The sequence below is a fragment of the Myotis lucifugus genome, unplaced genomic scaffold (genome assembly GCF_000147115.1).
Source record: "Myotis lucifugus unplaced genomic scaffold, Myoluc2.0 scaffold_222, whole genome shotgun sequence".
NCBI classification, from domain to species: Eukaryota; Metazoa; Chordata; class Mammalia; order Chiroptera; family Vespertilionidae; genus Myotis; species Myotis lucifugus.
The window spans coordinates 948,897-973,114 of NW_005871270.1; the positions used below are offsets into that span (position 1 = coordinate 948,897).

General features: G+C 39.1%; 1 protein-coding gene across 3 annotated transcripts in view; it reads left to right on the forward strand.

The window, feature by feature from the left end:
• Positions 1–24,218, forward strand: part of GPBP1L1 (GC-rich promoter binding protein 1 like 1) — a 44,288-nt gene that overhangs the window by 3,815 nt on the left and 16,255 nt on the right. For 2 of the 3 annotated variants that reach the window (XM_006098162.3, XM_014463812.2), the window contains exons 2-5: positions 12,687–13,717; positions 14,537–14,650; positions 18,456–18,585; positions 18,987–19,273. In XM_006098162.3, coding sequence (XP_006098224.1) covers positions 14,591–14,650; positions 18,456–18,585; positions 18,987–19,273 — 477 coding nt within the window. In that variant the 5' untranslated portion in view covers positions 12,687–13,717; positions 14,537–14,590. The remainder of the gene's footprint in view (positions 1–12,686; positions 13,718–14,536; positions 14,651–18,455; positions 18,586–18,986; positions 19,274–24,218) is intronic. The other variant, XM_006098163.3, reaches the window with a different exon arrangement.

Genomic DNA, 24,218 nt, shown 5'->3' on the forward strand with positions numbered 1-24,218 from the left:
ATCGAACCCACAACTCTGGCATGTGCCCTTGACCGGAATCAAACCCGGGACCCTTCAGTCTGAAGACTGATGCTCTATGCACTGAGCCAAAACATCTAGGGCTTTTTTCTTTTCTTTTATCTTTTTTTTTTTTTTTTTTTTTGAGAGAGAGAGAGAGAGAGAGAGAGAGAAAGAGAGGAACATCCATTTGTTGTTTCACTTTAGTAATTGTGCATTCATTGGTTGATGCTTGTAAGTGCCCTGACTTGGGATTGAACCCACAACCTTGGTGTATCGGAATGATGCTCTAACCAACTGAGCTAACCAGACAGGGCTATTTTTCATTTTTTAGACAGAACAGATCAATTATTCTCCTTTTTAAAAAATGCAGAAGCACATGACTTGGGGTGGTGAACACAGTGCAATATGCAGATGATGTATTAGAGAATTGTACACCTTAAACCTATGTAATTAACAAATGTAATCCCAATAAATTAAAAAAGAAAAAAAAAAGTAGTACTGCAAGAGGGTGAACTATGTATGGTGCCAGTATCAGCATGCTGGGTGCTAGGAATACCTAGATGACCTTAAAACATTTCCTGCCACCAAAGAACTTGGTGGTATAACAAATAAACACAAAAATATTCATAGTTTAACAACATAGCTGTCTTTCAAGTTGATTTTTTTTTATACTTTATTGATTTTTTCACAGAGAGGAAGGGAGAGGGATAGAGAGTTAGAAACATCGATGAGAGGGAAACATTGATCAGCTGCCTCCTGCACACCCCCTACTGGGTATATGCCCTTGACCGGAATCGAACCTAGGACCTTTGAGTCCGCAGGCCAATGCTCTATCTACTGAGCCAAACCGGTCAGGGCTCAAGTTGATTTTTTAACATATTAATTAAATTTACCTTCCTTTTCTTTCTTTTTTAAATACCTTTTTTTTTTTATTTCAGAGAGGAAGGGAAAGGGAGAGAGAGATAGAAACATCAATGATGAGAGAGAATCATTGATCGGCTGCCTCCTGCATGCAGCCTACTGGGGATCGAGCCAGCAACCTGGGCATGTGCCCTTAACTGGAATCAAACCCAGGACTCTTCAGTCCGCAGGCCATTACTCTATCCGCTGAGCCAAACCAGCTAGGGCTACCTTCCTTTTCTATGATAAAACTATTTTGCCTTATATTAACCAGACATCAGGCTAAAGAATCACCAGCATAAACAAAATTTTAGTGCACATTTCTGAGCAGTAGGTCTATTTATGTGGAATAAGTTTTGTTTTCAAAAATTTTTTTAATTAATTTAAGTTTGGCTATACTTTAAGTTTAGATTGCAAACTCTTATTTCTGCTCATTATAAGTTTAAATTTTATTATGTAAAATATTCCTTTTTGAATTATTGCTATTCTTAAAGTTTATATTTATAAGTATCTTGAAAAGTTGGTTTGGGTGCTCTTTAGCTAGTTAATTAAAAGGTAGAGCTATTCCAGTGTTTCTGCTATGTGTTTATGAATTATTAGCTCGACTTTTTAATTAGTCTCTGCAGGTATGATGGGAAGGGTAGTGAGAACCATTATTGTGGGTTTCATAAGCTAAAGCCTATAATATAGTCCAATATATAATCTCTCTATTCCTTAACTATGTATGGTGCCCTTCTCTTCTACAAGTGAGTGTACAGAGGTTCTGAGAAGTTAAATAAATAATTGATATGACATAAGGAGAGATGGGTAATTCAGGGAGTTTTATCTGATTCCAAAGAGCTGTTTCCACTACATCATGTAGACAGATAGTATGATATAGTAATTAAGGGTACCAACTTTATAGCCTGAGTTTGAATCTCAGCATTGTCACTTGATAGCTTTATGACTTGGGGAGAGTTTTAGGTAAGGTTTCTGTGCCTGTTTCTTCCTCTGTTAAATGGGGAAAGTGGTACCTTCTCATAGGGTTATTGAGGTTAACAAATAAAATATCTGTAGAGTTCTTAAAACAATGCCTGACAATAGCAAGCACTTCATAATTGTTAAATATAAATTGTCTGAAATTATCTTTAATGTACATCCATTTACCAATGGAGTGAAATCAGAACAGATCATTGCACATGGAGTTTTTTGCTCTGTTTTTCTTTCTTAGATTCAATGTTTCTGTTGACTTTCCTAGTTTTTGTTTGTTTTTTTGTTTTTAAGCAGAACCCAGGCCCTACACACTGTAATTGACTGATTTTCTTTCAAGCCTCTTAATTTGTATGTTTCTTCTCTTTTTCTCTGCACATTGTTGAAGAAACCAGGTCATTTGTCTTGCAGAGTTTCCCATATTCTAGATTTTCTTGATTTCCTGTAAATTGGTAGTTAGATGTAGAAGCTTAGATTGAGATTGATTTTGGGGGAAGAGGAGTCAGGAGGCTAACTTCATAGGTGATTCTGTGCTTTTTGGGAATTCCCTTCCAACCTCGTTGAATATTAACTTTTCAGATAGTTTGTTTCCTGTCCTTTTTTTCTTTCTAGTATATATTTATTGTATTATAAAAATTGAGCTAAGTATGCTGGGTTTGCAGTGGTTTTGTATTCTGGTTTTGGGTACTAGTGAGTAGTTTTCGCAGCGTATTTGGTCTGAAATTTTCTCTTCCCCCTATTGTTTTATTCTCACCATCTATTAAACATTTTATTCTTAACACTGATTGAATACACACTTTTGGCAGGTACTTTTCTTTTCTTTCCCTCAGGGGAAAACATCCTGGCAACTATTTTTAACACTACATATATTCACTCATTTAATCATCAACTTTCCAACAACCTCGAAATTATAAATAAGGATTTGAAGCAAAAAGAAGTTGAAGTAACTTGTTAGCCCAAAGTTGTACAGCTAGTAAATGACCGAGCCAGCTAGATCCAGAGTCTGCTCTTCTAACTTAAAAGTAATGTTTGGGTGGGAAGCAAAGTTTATTATTGAGAAGAGAAAACACTTGAAGTAAAAATGTATGTCTTCTGATATAGTAGTCACTACTATTAAATCTCAGTTATAAAAACGATAGTTTTTTTAATGTGACAAATAGACTATTTACTAACATACATAGGGAATTTGGAGCCTTTCAGGGCCAGTGTAGGTGCAAATATTTGATAAAAGTTACTATTAAATAACCTGTTTGTAGTGTAGTTGATAACTTTTGGGACAAATGCTAGTAAAACAGTTTTGCTGGTTCTAAACCCTTAGTTTCGGATACTTGCATAAATACATAGTTATCTAAATCTTATAGCCAGAATTTAATGTGTCAGATTGCATTAGATGGTAAATTTACATATGTATCATATTACTAGTATTCTTATTGGAACTGTTGTGATTTCAGTGAATTCCATTTCTATAATAAGTGTTTAAGTATGGTTGCAGCAAGTATTTGTGACTTTGAAAGACAAAATATTGGAAAGGAGATTAAACACCTGAGAAAGGTTATAAATTTTAGGTTTTAAAATTTTTCTTTGTAAAATTACTTTCAGGAAATGTTTTTTGGAATATGAAGCAGAAGAAAATACACATTAAAGTTTATTACTAATGGGAAGACTGGAAAAATTCTTGTGCTGTACATTATACTCATGGGGCTTTAAAGCGATCCTTGGTTGTTCCATTTATCTGTTTATCATTTTAACCCCTTTCCAGTGTTGCATTTTTGTGACTCTTAGAGAGGAAATTGGAAAGGCTGTGTACCTATAACTTGTATGTATACACACATACACATATCTTATACATACACTTTCTGTCCTGGACCCCTGGTAGCTGTGCCACTCAAATATACTTGACTGAGGACTGGATAGGTGCAAAGAAGCAAGGACAATTTAGAATCCATTCCATTAGCTGGTGGCAGGGGCAGTTTTAGTGGAGCAGTTTCCTGAGGCTCTTCCTGTGGTGTGATCTTGGTTGGTGGTCTTGTCTAAGCTTTACTTGGTTTCTGCATGTTTGCCATGTTAAGGAGGCTCTCATTCATTCTCTGAACTCTCTATATCTGATAAATTCCTTTTCTGGCTTAATCTACCTAAATACGGTTGGTTTCTTTCAACCAAGGACCCTAATTTTTTTGTCAATTTGCTCCTTCCAGAAGGTTTTGTTTGTTACTGCCTCTATTTAAATAGGGTCATTTCCTAACTAAGTGAAAAATTCCATGAATGTCTTTTTAAAAGGTAATCTTTTAAAAAGAATTTTCCCTTTTATCTACTCCCAATTCTTTTTTATCCTATTTTATTTTTATTTTAGAGGAAGGCGGAGAGATAGAAACATCAGTGATGAGAGAGAATCATTGATCAGTTACTTCCTGCATACCCCCTACTGGGGATTGAGCCCGCAACCCGGGCATGTGCCCTTGACCGGAATTGAACCTGGGACCCTTCAGTCCACAGGCTGACGCTCTATCCACTGAGCCAAACCGGCTATGGCATAAACTTTTTGAAAATAGATTTTTCATTGATTTCCGAGAGGGAGGGGGGGGGTGGGCAGAGAGGCATCAGTGATGAGAGAGGAGAATCATTGACTGGCTACCCCCTGCACACCCCCTACTGGAGATTGAGCCCACAACCCAGGCATGTGCCCTTGACCGGAATCAAACCTGGAACCTTTCAGTCCCCAGGCCGACTGCTCTGTATCTACTCCCAATTCTTAAAAGCAGTAGTTCTCAACCTTTAAAAATTGGTTTGGAGAAAGGCCTGGGTATTTTGTCTTGTGTTGTGTTCATGTATGATTAAGATTGGTGGATCATAGAGGTTTCACAGCTTCAACTTTATATTTGCCAAACTGTTTTCTAAAGTGGTTATACAGGTTTACACTTCCACCCACAATATATGAGAATTCCTTGTTGTTTTACATCTTTATCATTACTTGATAGTTGCAGAAGTTTTTGCCAGGTTAATAGGTTTGAAATAGTCTCTCATGATTTGACTGAGGTTTTAAAAGTAGAAATTTGTGAGTGATTCAAGGTAATGTTTTCTGTAGTGCTTTATATTATTGCAGAGCACTTGCATATCACATACATATCGCTTGTGGACAGGGTAATACATAAAATTTCCAGTTATATTTTTTGACAAATAGGTTTGTTGTCATCAAGTTTGTACTAGAAACAGATTTTTTTTTTGTTTATTGGAACCCAAATATATGATAGCAGGTTTCACTTCTCAATATTGATAACTATGATATTAAGTATTTTCTTAATGGGAAAATGCTATAGTGAAAAAAAATCTTAAAGGTGTCTTATGTGCCCTTTTGGTTCATTCCTGCTCACATTTCATGTCCTTTATGAATTCTTAAATAAGGATTTTTCTCCTCTGAAATTAAAATAAATACTAAAGTAGAAAACGACTTTCTACTTTTTTGTGCTGAAGTATCAAATATGAGGATTAAAAAAATTACGTAATGTGCTCTGGCCAGCATTGCTCAGTGGTTAGAGTGTCGGCCTGCACACCAGAGGGTTGCAGGTTCCATTTCCGCTCAAGAGCATGGTACTTGGGTTGCAGGTCTGATCCAAGCCCTCAGTCTGGGTGTGTGCAGGAGTCAACCAATCAATGTGTCTCTCTCACATCACACTCTCTCCCCCATCACTTTTCCCCTCCTTGCTTGTCCAGAGGGGATTTAAAAAAAAATTTTTTTAAATAAAAATTAAGCAACAGGCTTACCAGTAACCCTGGTGTTTTCCTTATTGAGGACTTAGGAGGGAAGCAGATATACAGACAGTTAGGAAATGAGTATAGAGTCTTGTAGGGTTATTCAGTCTTTTAGAGGAAGTGAAAGTGTTAAAGACATCCTATCTAATAAAAGACAGAAAGGGTAATTGACCGTACCTTCGCTACACTTCCCATTGGCTAATCAGGGTGATATGCAAATTAACCGCCAACAAAGATGGCGGTTAATTTGCATACGTAGGCTCCAAGCAGTGGAGCGAAGCCAAACGGCCCCGAAACCAGCTGAGCAGCAAGGCCTCACGGCCCCGGCGCCAAGCGGAGCCGCAAGGCCTCACAGCCCCGGGATCAGCAGAGCCAGGAGGCCTCAAGCTCCGGGATCGGCGGAGCCGTGAGGCCTGCGGGGGGCCGGGGGGGCACTCTGGCCGGAGCCCAGCCAGAGTGAAGGCCTGGGTCCCAGGTGCCAGAGGAAAACTGGTGCCAGCAGCCAAGGGAAGGGAAGGCCTATTGCACGAATCTCTTCATGCAACAGGCCTCTAGTTTAAACATAAGTAGTATTCTCAGTTCATGAGATTTGAAAAGGAAATATTAGGATGAGTGAATATCTGAAAATAGGCAGGAGTTACTGTATTGGGCTCTGCAGTTGAAGGAATAGGAATGTTCAAAGAGCTCTTAAGAACAGGAAGATAAAGGAGCTACTAATTGATGTAATTGTCAACATCTCTTAAATTATTACGTAACAGTCATCCTGTGTATACTAAGATTATCTCATTTGCTATTAACCCCTATCAAGTGATTCCCATTTGTAGGGGAGATATAATATGTAAACAAGTAAAAGTAATGCATGATGGATGCTTGAGTATAGATATGTGCATGATATAATGCTTCATGAAGCAGGAATTTAAGTCACCCACTTAGAGGTGAGAATTGATGGCTTGAAAGTGAATAAGAGAGTGAAGAGATTCCAAAGAAACAAGAAAAAATGCTGCATCAGAGCTTTTGAGTAGCTGTTATATTGACAGAGCAAAAGAAAACGTGGGAAAAGAAGTAATCACAGGGTAGGGAGAGGATCAGGATATCATAATGCAGTCCATTCACACTGCTCTCTGACAAAGATTTCCCCAGCCCTTCTTGAATATTATCAATGTAAGGGTGACAGTTTTACTTTTCTTTTTTTAATATGACGTATCCTTTTTCTAACATTCTACTTATCCAAATAAAATTGGCAACCAGTATCACTGAAACATTTTGAAATTTTATAGCTTGGTGCAATCCAAATCTGAAAACTGTAGTCTTAACGATACAGTGTCATAGAAACCAAGAGAAGGGGTTTTAAGATGGGATTGGCCCAGGAACATGTAAACAGTATAAGCCATTGAGGGTGGTGAGTCACAAGTTTCTGACCTTTGAGAGTGTATTGGTCAGGGTGTTTTGTTGTAGATAAATGTTTAAAAGCATGGTTTTGTGTTTTTCTTCAACCACTGACAACTTCATGGGTGATAGAACAGAGTAACCAAGATTTGGGTTTTACTGGGATTGGAGTTTGGGAGTTGGATACAGGTTTCAAGAGAAGAGCCAGTGCGTTCAGGGAGTACATAATGATGGACTAGGTCAGTGGTCGGCAAACTGCGGCCCTTTGAGTGTGGCTCTTCCTAAGCCTTAGGAGTACCCTAATTAAGTTAATAACAATGTACCTACCTATATAGTTTAAGTTTAAAAAATTTGGCTCTCAAAAGAAATTTCAATCGTTGTACTGTTGATATTTGGCTCTGTTGACTAATGAGTTTGCAGACCGCTGGACTAGGTAATTTAAACTACAGAACTATGCTAACTGGTCTTACTTTAAATTCATGATAACTTACAAATGTGGGCCCTTATTGTGCTGGGAAACTAGTGTATTTAGTTCATTCACTCTCCAGTTCTCATTTCATACCCTAACTCTTCTCAAACTTGCTCCTTCCCATTCTGAGGACTTTGTTTCTACTTCATTGAGAAGATAGTTGCAATCAGAATAGACAGTCTAAGCCAGTGATGGCGAACCTATGACACGCGTGTCAGAGGTGACACGCGAACTCATTTTTTTTGGTTGATTTTTCTTTGTTAATGGCATTTAAATATATAAAATAAATATCAAAAATGTAAGTCTTTGTTTTACTATGGTTGCAAATATCAAAAAATTTCTATATGTGACACGGCACCAGAGTTAAGTTAGGGTTTTTCAAAATGCTGACACGCCAAGCTCAAAAGGTTCGCCATCACTGGTCTAAGCTCTCATTGTAGTAGTACTCAGGTATTCAGCCTCCCTCTACTATTACTGTAAATAACAAAGCCATTGAAGGCCAATCTCTGGCATATCAGATCCCACTCTTCACCTACTCACGGGCATTGTTTTCAGCTTCATCAACTACATCAGGTTTTTCTTCTTTACTAGGTCATTCCCATCAATGTACCAAAAAAAAAACTTCTTTGATCTTCTAGCTGCTACCCTATTTCATTGTTCTACAACACTCAAAGGAGTGTTGCAATCTACAGTCCCTTAGAACCCACTCAAATCAGGCTTTCACGCGGCCCTATGCAGCATAGTCACTGGTAATGTACATGCTGCTAAATCCAGTGGTCAGTTCTCAGTCTTCCATCATTTTATAGCATTGATATAGTGATCATCCTACTTTCTTGAAATACACTTCTGCTGAACTCTTTCTGGGTCCCCATACTCTTTTGGTTTTCTCCTCAATGGTCCCAAATTTAAAGTTTACTTTGTGGCTATTGTGACTAAAGCTGCTATGAACATTCACTTACAAGATGATTAAAAATTAGACACTGTGTACTTTTTATTTTCCCATAGGTTATTTTTTTGTACTCTATATTATAGCCAAAGCCCCAGTGGTGTTATAGAGGTAACTTGAATTACTGTATATATGTGGGAGGGAAGTAATTTGGTATGGATTGAGGAATAAATAGGGGAGTGAGAAAATGAAAACACTAAGTGTACTCTGCTCTCTATAGAAGTTTTGTTAAGAAAGACTAAAGGAAAATGAGCATAAATACCTAAAGGGAATACAGACTCGATGAGAGATGGGTGTGGCTTTTGTTAGTTGAATAAAACCAGAGTAGATAGAGGTTGTAGGTACCAGTAGTCGTAGATGTGGACTGTGTAGAAAATGAGAACGATTGAGATCAAAATACACACAAGGTAGAGTGGTAAAGGAAACCTAAGGTAGAGAAGATTGAGATAAGGCACTTGTCAGGGATAGTCTGTACTAGCAGTATAAGTTTAATTATAAGGTGTAAAATTAGGCCATGTTGTGAAGTACCTCATAGATTGACGGGGTGAATATGAAATACCCAATAAGTCATAGGTTTTGAAAAGGTTGATCATCACCCTGCCGGTGTGGCTCAGTGGTTGAGCCTTGACCTATGAACCAGGAAGTCATTCGATTCCATCAGGGCACATGCCCGGTTTGGGGGGCTCAATCCCCAGTAGGGGGTGTGCAATAGGTGGCAGATTGGTGATTCTCATTGATGTTTCTCCCTCTCCCTCTCCCTCTCCCTCTCCCTCTCCCTCTCCCTCTCCCTCTCCCTCTCCCTCTCCCTGAAATAAAGAAAAAGAAAATAAAAGGTTGATTATTAGTCAAATAGTTATGAATGGTTGGATCTAGTATTTAGATACAGGTGATTTTGTTATATTGCAGGGAGAAAGCAAAAGCCCTTGGATAAAACTTGAAAAAGAATGAAGTAGATACAGCATTGCTTACATTTAATATTGAATGTTTTTATTGACATCCAAGAGATTTATTATAATTATTTAATTGTGGCAGAATACACATAATATAAGATTTACCATCATAACCATTTTAAACTGTACCATTTGGTCACATTAAGTACCTTGACAATGTTTTGCAATCACCGCCACTATCTAGTTCCAGAATTTTTTCATTATCCCAGACATAAACCTCATATGCATTAAGCATTCAGACTTCCTTTCCCCTAGTCCCTGGTAACTGCTCATCTGTGTTCTGTCGCTGTGGATTGGATATTTCATATAAATGGAGTCATATAGTAATATTTGTCATTTTGTGTATCTGGCTGCTTTCACTTAGCATAATGTTTTCAAGGTTTATCCATGTGGTAGCATGTATCAGAACTTTATTCCTTTTTATAGCTGAACAATATTCTATTGTATGGATGTATGACATTTTGTTTATGTATTCATCAGTTGATGGATATATGAATGGGTTGTTTTACTTTGTGGCTATTGTGACTAAAGCTGCTATGAACATTCACTTAAAAAATTTTTGTGTGGACAGATGTTTTCATTTCTCTTGGATATATACTTAGGAGTGGAAATGTTAGGTCATATGGTAGCTCTATAACTTTGTGAGGAATCACCAAATATTTTCCACAGCAGCTGCACCATTTTATATTTCTACCAATGATGTAGAGGGTTCCAATTTTTCTGCATCCTTGCTTTATTATAATTTATTAAACCTTTGAATCTTTTCTACTTGGAAGGCATCATGCTAGATGTCGTGTGAGTTTCAAAGAAGGACATTCTACAAGCAACAAATTTTTGGCCTGCTGCTGGGAGTTAAGATCAACATTTGTAACTCTTTCTGAAGAAGCAAGTGTTAAGTGCATTAGAAGGCACAATTAAAGTACTTAAGCAAAAGCCACTTCATTTAGTCTGCCTTTAAAAATGGTTACAGCCCCAAAGGACTTTATAATATATTATAAAAAGTGCCCTGACCAGTGTGGCTCAGTTGGTTGGAGCACATCATCCAGTGCACCAGAAGGTCATGAATTCAATTCTTTCTATCATCTAGATTATTAGGTCAGTTCGTTTTTTAGTCTTTTTTTTTTTAATATCTATTTCTATTGATTTTAGAGGAGAAGAGGGAGGGAGAGAGGTATAGAAACATCAGTGATGGGAGCTAATCATTGATGGGCTGCCTCCTGCATGCACCCCTCTGGAGACCGAGCCCAAAACCCTGACATATGCCCTGACCAGGACTCGGATCCATGACCTTCTAGTTCATAAGTCAACGCTCAACCACTGAACCACGCCAGCTGGGCTGTTTTTAGTCTTCTTAAAAAGTGTTTTTAAAACTTATTTTCTATTAAGTGCTGCCCTAGCTGTAATATTGCAAATTTATTGTGTTTTTTTGTTGCTCTATTTATTTTGAAATTTTCTTTACCATTGCCTCCTGTCTCACACAGTAAGCAATCTGACACCCATGCTTCCTAATATTTTTACTTTTTGATTAATTCCCAATATATGACCAACTTCCTGTTATCACATTCTCCCTTGAAAGTGTTCCTTTCTCACCACACCCAAGTTGGAACACTTGTGAAGGCACCTTGCTGCATGGAAGCCCTCAGTTAGCTTGGCCTTATCCCTGTGCCAGGATGCCCTTCTCATTCCACTCAGGCTCCCATTCTGCATTGAGCTGCCCTCCTACTGGGACACTTGCTTGTGTTGCCTAATGGGTTCTGACATCCTGCACTGTGCCGCTACTTTACACACATTTCTCCAGTCTCCACCCCACATGGACACCCTTCACATCTGTTTAGGCCCCAACACCCTGCTCTGGGTCTCTGTAGCACCTCCTCTGCCACCAACAGATCCTTAACTTGCTTGACCCCACCTAATGGCTTTGGACAGGATTTCATTAGGAAGGAGAAAGAGAGGGAACTGCAAGAGAAAGTCATTTTCTAATTTTTCAATGTGATTAGAGAACATGGGTGTTTTATTCTTTGGAACTAATTGAAACAACTAGTGTAAGGTCAGTTTTTATGACTATTCCATTTTTTAAAAATATATTTTATTGATTTTTTACAGAGAGGAAGGGAGAGGGATAGAGAGTTAGAAACATCGATCAGCTGCCTCCTGCACACCTCCTACTGGTGATGTGCCCGCAACCAAGGCACATGCCCTTGACTGGAATCGAACCTGGGACCTTTCAGTCCGCAGGCTGACGCTCTGTCCACTGAGCCAGACCGGTTAGGGCTATTCCATTTTTGCTGAAGGACTAGATATACTCTGGATGATTGATATATATGTATGTTTACATGTATATGTGTTTCAACTTATAAAATACATTATTCAAATCATTTACCCAACTTCATATATGCTTATTCTATTACTACTCTTTAAGTATTACAAGTATATAAAAAAGTGTAGAGAACAAGTGGATAGTCATGTACACATCACTCAACTTAAGAAATAATATATTATAGATAAAATTGAACCCCCCACCCCATGATCTTTTTTATTTCTTTCCCTTTATTTCCCCATGGAGGTATTTACTAGCCTGAATAATTAGATAGATGATGACTGTGGTAATAAATGAGCAAGTTCTATGGCTCTTCGACCATTTATTTATAGCAAGCTGTTCTATGTATAAATCTAACACTTTAATTTGCATTTCCTTTTTTTTTTTTTAATTGACCTAAAGAGAGGAGTAGGGGGAGGGAGAAACAGACATGCAGGCATCAATGAGAAAGAGAAACATCAATCGGTTGCCTCCCTCATGCACCTTGACTAGGAATTGAACTGCAACCTGGGTATGTGCCCTGACTGGAAATCAAACCCAGGACATAATTAGCATTTCTGAATTCCTTTGATAGCTAATTGGATTAATGGTTATATAAAAAAGAGAGCTCTTGCTTTGGCCGGATGATTCATTTGATTGGGACAAGGTTGTGGGTTTGATTCCCGATCAGGGCACATACGGGAGACAACTGATCGATGTTTCTCACATCCATGTTTCTTTCTCTCCTTCCTCTCTCTCTAAAATGATTGAAAACATATCCTTGGGTGAAGATTTTTTAAAAAGTAGACTCTCTTCAGGTGGCTTTTCTAAAATTCTTAGAATTATAACCAGCTTATGTTGTTGCTATAGGTGGTGACACATTAATGTCTAAATCAGACTTAAGAGTTTTGACTCCTAAGGACCTTTATTTGATTGAACATTTGATTGTCTCATTTTAGCAATTATATATAATAATGATTTCGCCTTGTGATAATGTTATTTTGTTTTGTTTTTTTTTTATAGTGTTAGATTCCTGTGGCCTTTTAAATTACTGAATAATGATGGATATGGATCCAAAATAATAAATGACTTCTCTACTGAAACAATAGAAGATTCTTCACATCACCTTCCAGTAGCTCAATTTCAGTCTTCAGGAAAGGGCAAAACAAGTGAAATACAGAAAACTGCAGAGAAGAAAACCTCACTTTGGAACTGTCTTTCTCCTTGACTACTCCTTAACCCCCATCTTTCTACTTGTTTTAATTTTGCTGTGAATATATGAATAGTGAAGACCAAAGAAATAGAAGATACATTTGGGAGCTTTATACCAAGAAATTTGCCTTGAAAGCTGCTATTCTTTGGAGGGAAAAGTATATCAAGTTCCTGTCTGATTTTTTTTTTAACAAGATTTCTTATATCCTTAGATTTTGAAGAATAAAACAAATATAAATACATATCTGCACACTATTTTTAGCAGCTGTGTAAGAATAATGAGATTTGTAAATTAAGGGCTTTTCATGTGGATGTTTTGCCACTGGAGTTGAATGCTCAGAAGACCTTTTATAGCTCTTTAATATTATATTTTTGATCTGTCACTTAGATGACATTATTTGCCCTTGCAAGTCCACCTGTCTTTCTAGTTATGCCCTTGTTATGAACAGTGTTTGTACTCACTGTGCAAATATCCATGTATTATCTATTTAAACAACATCATAGAGCCATCACTCAAGGAAGTTGAATGAGGTGAACATAGACATAGGTCTTTCCCCTTCCCCCCATTTTTAAATGTAACAAATACTTTTTTTATCTTCCCCTCCCCCTCCCCCTCCCCCCTTTTCCCTTTTGGAAACCGCGTCAGGAACTAGGTAGTTTAAGATGAGCAATTGAGGGGACTGAGAGAGTGATCCACACAGAGCCTGGCTTCTTTGTGCTTCATCATAAGGTGTGCTGCTGGTCAGCCTTATTAAGCACCCTTCTAACGAGAACCTCGTGGGAAATCCAGCTGGCAGACTCAAGGAGTTCAGGAAACAGGACCACAGAGGTTACACTCTGGGGTAAATATTCTCCTATGTCTAACTTGGGAAGAAGACTGTGTGTGTATATGTATCGTGGAAGATATACTGCTTTCTGGTGTATTTGATTTTGGAAAATATCAGTAGGGTGATTTGGAGACAATAATGGATCTTTCAGGAAAAACTGATGATAGTTGTGTTTGAGGAAATTAAAATGTGAACTAAATAAAACTCTTGAAAGGTTGTATCTTCCTTCTCTAGGAAGATTTTTTTACTGCCTTTTTTTCCCTACTGGTTTTGCCAAAAGTTACCGAAAGGAGATTAACCTCTTTTTATAAGTATCTGTAATTTTGAGTAAATGTTTATTCTTTTTTAAAAATATATATTTTTATTGATTTCAGAGAAGAAGGGAGAGGGAGAGAGAGAGAAACATCAATGATGAGAGAGAATCACTGATTCTTTGCCTCCTGCACGCCCCCAACCCGGGCATGTGCCCCTGACCAGATCAAACCCGGGACCCTTCAGTCCACAGGCCGATGCTCTATCCTCTGAGGCAAACCAGCCAGGGCTAAATGTTTATTCTTAAGGTTCTTCTGCTATAACTCAAGAATTCATTAGCTTCTTTCATATAACCTTCCAGGTCTAGGTCACTTTTTGTATGTGTGTTTTTCATGGATATATATTCACAGACCATTTCTTTGTTTAAAACTTCTCTGAAGTATGGATTCTGATTAGTAATCTAGACAGACTCAGAGGGCAGGTCTTTCTGTAAAGAGCAGGATCTTAAGTAATCACAAACTCCTTTACACATTAGTATCAAGATCTTGCAAGCATAAATGATGAGAGTTCTCTCATTTTCAGATCCTGGCCATGAGGTTGATGCCTCACCTTGCTGAAAAGAGACACTGGACCTAAATGGCGCAGCATGACTTTGTTCCTGCTTGGCTAAATTTTTCAACACCACAGGCAGTTAAGGTACTGGTCCATTCCTATAGTAACTACCCAAATACCAGGGTTTTTTTCATGCCCAACTTGTCTATGGCTTCGGTTTTACAGTCTAGGTGTTTTTGGATTTTGAGCTTTGCCAGAGGATTTCAAATATGTTTTCACAGACTAATTACCTTTGTTCTATTTTATATTTATGATAGATAGATAGATAGATTGATTGATTGATTGATTGATTTCAGAGAGGAAGGAAGAGGGAGAGAAGATAGAAACATCAATGATGAGAGTATCATTGATTGGCTGCCTCCTGCACGCCCCGCCCCCCCCCCCCCCCCCTACTGTGGATAGAGCCTGCAACCCAGGCATGTGCCCTCACCCGGAATCGAACAGTGACCTCCTGGTTCATGGGTAGATGCTCAACCACTGAGCCACACCAGCTGGGCAAATTTCAATATTTTTAATAAAGCTACAGTAAGCAAAGTTGTGTGGCATAAGGATGGGCATATTAAAGCAATGGAATCGAATAGAGAATTCAAAAATAGTCCTAAATATGTAGCCAGTTGATTTTTTACTAAAGTGCCAAGGTAATTTAACGCAGAAATTAAAAACCATAAAACTTCTAGAAAAAGAATAGGAGAAAAATTGTTGTAACCCACTATAGTGGTTAAAATAAAAAAGACTGGCAATACCAAATATTGGTGAAAATATTAATAAATTAGATGTAAAAATGTCTATGCCCCAACCTGTAGTTTTCCTATAAGGCCTTGTCAAATATATCTATACTTCAAATGGCTTTTTAGACTTTGGTCTCTATCATTTGAGATTAAAGAATGTCATAGGATAAAATTATTTGGAATAGGAAGGGACATTACAGTTCATTTGTAAAATTGTTTCATAAACTGCTTTCTTTTTTGTGTGACTTCAAAGACTAATTCTTCCTGACTTCTTTACTCATGTGTGAGTAAAATGAGGATGATGCCAAATTATAGTACTGTTATAAGTATTAAGTAATGTTTGAAAATAAGTCTTTTATAAAACTACTAGAGGCCCGGCGCACGAAATTTGTGCACGGGCACGGTCCCTAGGCCTGGCCTGCAATCAGGGCCATCTTCACCAGCTGCCCGAAGCCGGCCCCGCCCCCCACTGCCACCCACCCCAGTTCCCGTTTGCCATTGGGCAATAGGAGCCTGACGGCCGGGGGAAGGGACCAAGAGGTCAGCCATTCCCGCTTGATCGCCAGCCCCGCCCCCTCTGTGGGTCACCCTCTGTGTGTGGGGAAACTGGCAGGGCGGGGGCCTTGGCCTAACACTACCTGCATCCCCCACCACCCATCCTCAGTTCCCCGTTTGCCATCGAATGATCAGAGCCTGCCGGCCAGGGAAAGGAACCAAGAGATGATCAGTGCACCTCATAGTGACTGGTCAAGCGGTCATTCTGGTCGGTCTGCTCTTAGGGTCAATTTGCATATTGCCCTTTTATTATATAGGAGGATAAAAACTTTGTGTCGTTGTTAGTGTCCTACAAAGGTGGGCATTAAACCACTCCTCCAGTCTGAAATAATTTATAGAAATAATCTGTTTAGAATTTTTTTAAGGAAACATCTTTTTTTTTTTTAATATATTTTATTGATTTTTTACAGAGAGGAAGGGAGAGGGATAGAGAGTTAGAAACATTGATGAGAGGGAAACATCGATCAGCTGCCTCTTGCACACCCCCTACTGGGGATGTGCCCACAACCAAGGTACATGCCCTTGACTGGAATCGAACCTGGGACCCTTCAGTCCACAGGCTGACGCTCTATCCACTGAGCCAAACCCGTTAGGGCTTAAGGAAACATCTTAATTTTTCTTTCCTATTGCGAGATTAACTTAATATTTTTAAGTGTGAAGTTTTAGGACTTACTCTTTCTGGCAAGGTTGTTTTGTGTTTTGTTTTTAAATAGATCTTTATTAATTTCAGAGAGGAAGGGAGAGAGAGAGTTAAAACATCAATGATGAGAGAGAATCATTGATCGGCTGCCTCCTGCATGCCCCACACTGGGAATCAAGCCCGAAACCTGGGCATGTGCCCTGACTGGGAATCAAACAGGGACCTTCTGGTTCATAGGTTGATACTCAACCACTAAGCTACACTGGCTGTGCCTGGCAGGGTTTTTTGTGATTAATTGAAGTAGCTGCCTTTTCTTTCCTTCTGGGATAGTGTAAATGAGTTAATGATTGAATATGTAACCTAGGCCCTCTCTTGACTCAGAGGCCTTGTGGTACCCTTATTATGGCCTATCTATAATGATAAAAGCATAATATGCTAATTAGACTGGACATCCTTCCAGGGGAAGCCAGAGCTTCGAGGGAAGTCCAGGTCCCAGGTGCCTGCTGGTGGCTGGAGGGAAGCCCGGGTCCCGGGTGCCAGAGGGAAGCTGGTGCCAGCAGCTGGGGGAAGGAAGGCCTACTTTTGCACGAATTTCATGCATCAGGCCTTTAGTCTATATATATAAAAGGCTAATATGCTAAGTGTCCGACTGTCCGACTGGTCACTATGATGCACACTGACCACCAAGGGGCAGACGCTCAACGCAGGTGCTGCTGTGACGCGCACCGAGAAATGGCACTGCGGACCTGGTGCCCACAAAGCAACACTCGGCTTCCCCCAAGTGGGACACAGGCCCCGCCACCACCCGGAGCAACAGCCCACCAAATTGCAGCCAACATTGCCGAGACCACATGGCGCAAAATGCGGCCCCCAGCCCAGCCCGGAAACGGTGGCTGTGGGCGCCCGGTAATGACATCACGTAGCAACACCTGGCTTCCTCTCGCTAGCGATGACTAGCCTCCATCCAGTTTCTTCAGTCGAGTAACACAACTTGCTTTATAGCCAGCTGCAAACATTTCACACTTTAACCAAATGTCTATGAAGCCTTTTCCCGTGCTTCATCTCATTTGATTCTCACAGAAGTCCTGGAGTAGGTAGATGGGAGACTCAGTAAAATCCTATTTTCTTTTCATCAGCCAGAAAACGGAGATTTAGAAAGCTTAGAAACTTGACCCCACTGAAAAGAAGAAATGGTGGACCTGGAAAATGACTTCAGGTTTTCTCACTGTGCAGAATATAGTCAAACACTGCTGCAGTTAAATATTTTACCCTTTGTTCTCCCTGCGTGATCTACAATAATAATCTGCTCCCTCTTGATATTTACTGCTGTGTTGCTGACAATTACCTGAGAGAGAAGTTGGGGTGCTTCACTGGGCTGGAAAAAGTTTAGCTACATCAGAAAGCAGGTCTAATTAAACAAGTTTATTATATATAAAAGGCTAAGTTGACTCACGCATGCGTGATACATATAAAGCTCTTGCTGGCACCAGTCGCACACATGTGTTTCCATCTGTCATTGTCGATCATGAATTTGGTTGACACTTCTATTATAGAGAAAGGGCAAATAGCGATATCAAAATATTTCTTATTAGCACCAAAAGACTTGTATGCATGCATATTAGCATAACCAATGGACACAGACACTGGGGCGGTCAGGGCTTCCCTGGGGTGGGAATGGCTGGAGCAGGGGTGGTCAATCAGGGAAAAAGGAGACATATGTAAAACTTTAGACAAAAATTATACACACACACACACACACACACAAATTATATATATATATACACACATATATGTATTTCTTATAATTAATTTCCTTTCAGTGTGCACGAATCCATGCACTGGGACACTAGTATTCTCATAATGGCAGTTTCTGCCACAGTCATTTCTTGTTTTTTAAAAGCCTGCTACAAAACCTAAGAAAGATACATCTTCTTACTGTTTGTTTCCCTATTCTTTATCATCTTAGTCACCTACAGCCACCTTTGAAAAACACGGAGAGCACCTACCCCGAGGAGATGGTAGATTTGGAGTAAGCCGTCGTCGACATAATTCCTCTGATGGCTTTTTTAACAATGGACCTCTACGAACTACAGGAGGTGAGCCATGGCCAACTTCCATGCTTATATTTAAGCTACTCATTTAGGGCAAGCCCAGCATGAGGGTGCATGTCCATAATCTTGAAATTATGATCTTTTCTAAGCATAGTTCTCAGTTAAATACTCCAACTATGTTGGCTTTCTAACATTGTTATGTTCTCAACTATATTGGATGTTCTCATGAGTCATTTATTCAGTGGAAGAACTCATATAGAAATACATTAAAAGAAAAATATATATTTTGTGATTTCTTTTCTGTAAACTTAATCTTTTATTTAAAAGGTCCCCCCTGAAGGGCTTTTGGTGATACCATAAACCAGATCAGGAAGCATCTGGCCAAATTATTTCTGAATTTCCAGGAAGCAAATAATCTAATGTGTTACTTTTCCTTACTGTTCTAGATTCCTGGCACCAGCCCTCCCTGTTTCGCCATGATTCTGTGGACTCAGGTGTCTCCAAGGGAGCATATGCTGGAATCACAGGAAACCTATCTGGTTGGCATGGCTCTTCCCGTGGTCATGATGGCATGAGCCAGCGTAGTGGGGGTGGCACAGGAAACCATCGCCACTGGAATGGCAGCTTTCACTCCAGGAAAGGCTGTGCCTTTCAGGAAAAGCCACCTGCAGAGATTAGGGAAGAAAGGAAAGAAGAAAAGGTGGAAAAGTTGCAGTTTGAAGAGGAAGACTTTGTAAGTATTATGATGGTTTAGTTGTGCAGTTAAAACCTAACAAATAATGTCTTAATTACAAGACCCTATTAGTAATGAGAACATTTCAGAAATTACTAAAAATTGAGTCCCTAAGTTTAGATTTTTATTGTTTTCTGAGAGGAGTTGATTAGCATGAAGATGGTGTCAAAAATCTTGTGTAACTTTGAGCACATCTTTTGTTTTTATCTTTATGCCTTTGGAACTTTAAAAAAGATCCTTAATTTCCGTTAAGTTTTGTAAGGTTTAGTATTCAAATATATAATAATGTTAAAATGTAGTCCTGCCTATTAAATTGTCTTTCTCCAATTATCATAAGAGGGGTTTTTCTCTTAAATTTGCCCTTTTATATAAAAGTTATAAGTTATAAACATGCAATTAGTAGTACTCTAGCTGTTGTCTATTTATTCAGTGAAACTTGATGCTATTGTGTGTTGAAGTACATGCCTTTTGGCTCCAAATCAAAAGTACTCTTATAAGCAAATGCATGAAAGAATAGGTGGAGTGATGAAGAAACAAAATCTCTGTTGTTCATCACATTTTGAAAACTTGGTGAAATCATCAAATCATCAATCCAAATAAGTTTAATTGTATTCTTATTATAAAATGAGTTTCTTTTTGTACTTCTATTCCTATAATTAAATGAACCCACTGTAATTATCATTTATATCTGACATGAATATTTATCTAATATTTATCTATGACCACAACCAGCTGAGCATATATAAAACAAGTGTATCTAGGTCTCTTTAATAGTTTGGTTTATTATGTGCTTTGATAAAAAAAGAGATTGTAAAAAAACTGAAGTAGTATGGAGTAGAGTTGAAGTTATTTAGAGTACCTTCTAAACTAGGTATTAAACAACTGATTGGCATAGTTTGATAAGAAAGTCCTTTATCATGTCAAACTTTAAACAAAAAAACGAAAATGTGAAAAAAAAAAGAGAGTCCTTTATCAGTTCTGTGGCATTCCAACTAAGGTAGCATTATCTTCATCTGCTAAGTGATTTAAATGGAAGTTTGTTGTCAAATCAAACCTGAACAAGGTCAGTAAGGGCAAATTTATTTTGCATTTATGTTTTTTATACAATATTCTAAGTCAGTGGTTCTCAACCTTCCTAATGCCGCGACCCTTTAATACAGTTCCTCATGTTGTGGTGACCCCCAACCATAAAATTATTTTCGTTGCTACTTCATAACTGTAATTTTGCTACTGTTATGAATTGTAATGTAAATATCTGATATGCAGGGTGGTCTTAGGCAACCCCTGTGAAAGGGTCGTTCGACCCCCAAAGGGGTCTCGACCCACAGGTTGAGAACCGCTGTTCTAAGTGTACATAGAGTATGAAGAAAATGATCAACTTAGCACATCACCTAACTTTGTGAAATATTAACATTTGCCAGATATGCTCTAGACCAGTGATGGCAAACCTATGAAATGTGTGTCAGAGGTGACATGCGAACTCATTTTTTTGGTTGATTTTTCTTTGTTAAATGGCATTTAAATATATAAAATAAATACCAAAAATATAAGTCTTTATATTTAAATCCAAGAGTCATTGCTCGTAAACAATATTCCGGGAATGATTAGCACGTTATCGCACCTCATTGCGCATGACAATTGGTTCTATTGTTGCGTGGGGTGACCTCTGCTACAGTTTTAACATGTGCTGGCCGATTTTGCCACGTGCGCTAAGCCACACAGCAGCTGTGTGCATTTGTTCACTCGAGGTGACTGGTGAATGCATGCATTTACTAGACCTATGTAGTATAAACTTAAATTTGCTGTAATACATATAGAAAACTTTTCTGTGAAATTAAACTTTTCATTCCTACTTAATTTTACACAAACGTGTCTACATAAGTAAACTCGGATAAACTAACTAATTTGTCAGTTTTTTAGAATACACATTCAGAAAACCGACTTTCAGCTTTAACAGATTCTCCCTTGCCTGAATTAGTCTATTATATCAAGACTTTACTGTACTCAAATTGAAGTTTTTACAAAAGAGTTAGAAAAGATACCACACAAAAACTAGCCTGTACTCAAGAAAATGTTATGGTTATGAAAAAAAAGTTCCAGATTAAAGAAAACCAAAGAGAACAACTAAAGGCAACATGTGAACCTACATTGGATTCTGGATGGGGAGAAAAACAATGTTTTTAAACTTTGTTTTGCTATAAAAGATATCAGTGTTACGGCTTAAGTAAGGGTTGTGGATTATAAATAGTATTTATTGTTAACTGCCTGGTTTTTATAATTATACTATGATTATGAGAGTGTTCTTTTAAGGAAATACATAATAAATTTTTGAGGATGAGTGACATCAAGTCCATCAACCTGCAAATGCTGCAGAAAAAAAATATATATCTACAGAGAATGAATGATGGAATAAATGTGGTAAAGTGTTGACATCATTGGTGAGAGCAAAGAGGACGTTATCAACTCTGCTTTTGTGGAGCAAGTGCAGAAGTGGAGCTTCAAGGGTAGTATATTAGATGGAGCCTGTTGATGAGTACTGTGCGGCAGCTCAAGGAGTTTGATGAAAAAAGCTTTCTCTCAATTACCAAGGGGGGCCTGGAGCTACCTGAGGATGAAGAGAAGAAGACAATTGGAAGAGAGCAAGGCCTAGTGTGAGAACATGCAAACTCATGAAAGAAATCTTGGATAAGAAGGTTGAGAAGGTGACAATCTCCAGTCGGTTTATGTCTTTATCCTGCCGCATGTGACTAGCACCTACCTACACCTGGACAGACAGCATGGAGCAGCATATCATGAAAGCCCGGACACTTTGAGATTACTGTACAATGGGGTACATGATGGCCCAAAAGGACCTTGTGCTGCTGTTTGAAACTGCGCTGCTCTCTTCTGGCATCTCATGTGAGGATCCCCAGACCCACTCCAACTGCATTACTGCATGATCAAGCTAGGCCTAGGCATTGATGAAATTGACGTGACAGCAGAATAACCCAGTGCTGCTGTTCCTGATGAGATGATCTTCATCATCCCATTAAGGGTGATGAAGATGCCTCTTACCTGAAAGAAGTCGATAAGGAGTTCCTACCTGCAGAACTTGCTCTCCCAGCAGCCCTGAGTGTGTCCCCAGCCCACCTGGTTTCCTCTGCTGATGTCTAGTGGTTTTTTTCTCTTCTGCCTTTCTGCCTAAGGCAGAATACAAGAGTCTCAAGCCTTGCCTTCTCTTCCCACATTTGACATCAGGTTTGGATGTTGTTTATTTGGTGGGAGGAGAAGTTGTTTATTTGATTTTGAAATTAAAGTAAGCAAAAGAAAGATGATGACAGTTTTATACAAAACATAATATAAATAATTATTAGAATGGTGTAATAATTAATGGTGTGAGTGATTGGCTAATAAGAAGTAAAGAGAATACTAAAGAAGATTGAAATAGCAGATAAAAGGAGCAGCCACTAACCCTAAGGCTAAGATGAGCACCTAAGGAAGAATTCCCCATTCCCCCATCACCACCCCAGACTGAGATCCAGACTTTGTTGAAAAAGGCTTTGCTGTGGCTCACTGAATGGCTGAGCAATTGATGAGGTGCTTCTCCAGGGAACATGCTGGAAATCTGCCTTCTAGAGTACTTGATAATGCTGTTCATGGAAGATGCCTCCCTGTTACAAAATCACTCAAGTCAGAGCTCACTTGTACTTCAGAACCTGGCTTAGCAGGAACTGGGTGCTACAGGAGTCTGCTGAGTAAGCATACTGGAACAAGAAGCAAAAGTTTTTCCATTGTTCTCTACTGATTAAAAAATTAGCATGCCAGCTGACAAAGGAAAATTTTTAAAGTGCACAGAAACATTTACACAGCAGACAGAATGGATGGCTTTGGAATTAAGAGACAATAAATTGATAACTACCACAGGTTTCTATCATTGTTCATACTAACCAGCAATATTCTCTTTCAAAACAAAGCCCCCAAGGACAAATCTTTTGGAAATAGAATCCAGATTGAGCTGCAGAGTCCATCCGGTGTGGCTCATCCACCTATGAACTAGCAGGTCACAGTTTGATTCCTGGTCAGATTACTTGGCCCTGATGCAGGCTCGAACCCAGTAGGGGACATGCAGGAGACAGGGGATCAATTATTTCTCTCATCATTGATGTTTCTCTTTCCTTCTCTGAAATCAATAAAAAAATACATTTTTTTCTAAAGAACAAATAGAGAAGAAAGACAAGTTCAGATAAAAGGGGGAAAGTGGGGCAGGGGAACAGCTAGGACATCAAAGAAAGTGAACCATCATTTCTTTTTTGACCCTCTATGAAAATAACAGGAGAGCTCTAAAGTACGATGTTTTAAAAAAAAGCTATCTTGACCCAAATTTCCAAAAATAATCACATACAAATGAACAAATTAAGGAGAAACAAATAGATTAAAAGTTAGAATTGAGAAAAAATGATACAGAAGTTGTGGCGGGAAAGGCTCCAATCCTATATAATAAAAGGCTAATATGCAAATCAACGGAACTGCAGAACGACCGGTTGATATGACGCGTACTGACCACCAGGGGGCAGACGCTCAACTCAGGAGCTGCCCCTGGTGGTCAGTGCACTCCCACAGGGAGCACTGCTCAGCCAGAAGACCTGAGCTGGGCTCACCACTGGCGAGCGCAGCGGTGGTGGTGGGAGCCTCTCCTACCCCCACAGCAGAGCTAAGGATATCCGATTGATGGCTTAGGCCAGTGGTCAGCAAACTGCGGCTCGCGAGCCACATGCGGCTCTTTTGGCCCCTTCAGTGTGGCTCTTCCACAAAATACCGATTTCTGGCATGGGCCACGAATTTTAATCGCATTGTACTTGCCCGCCCGCCCCGGGGGGTTTGGGGGAAAAAGCCACATTCAGGGGGGCCAAAAAAAGCCGCATGGTTCTCGAACCCCATTTTTTGACCCCTGCTTTGGCCCCCCCCC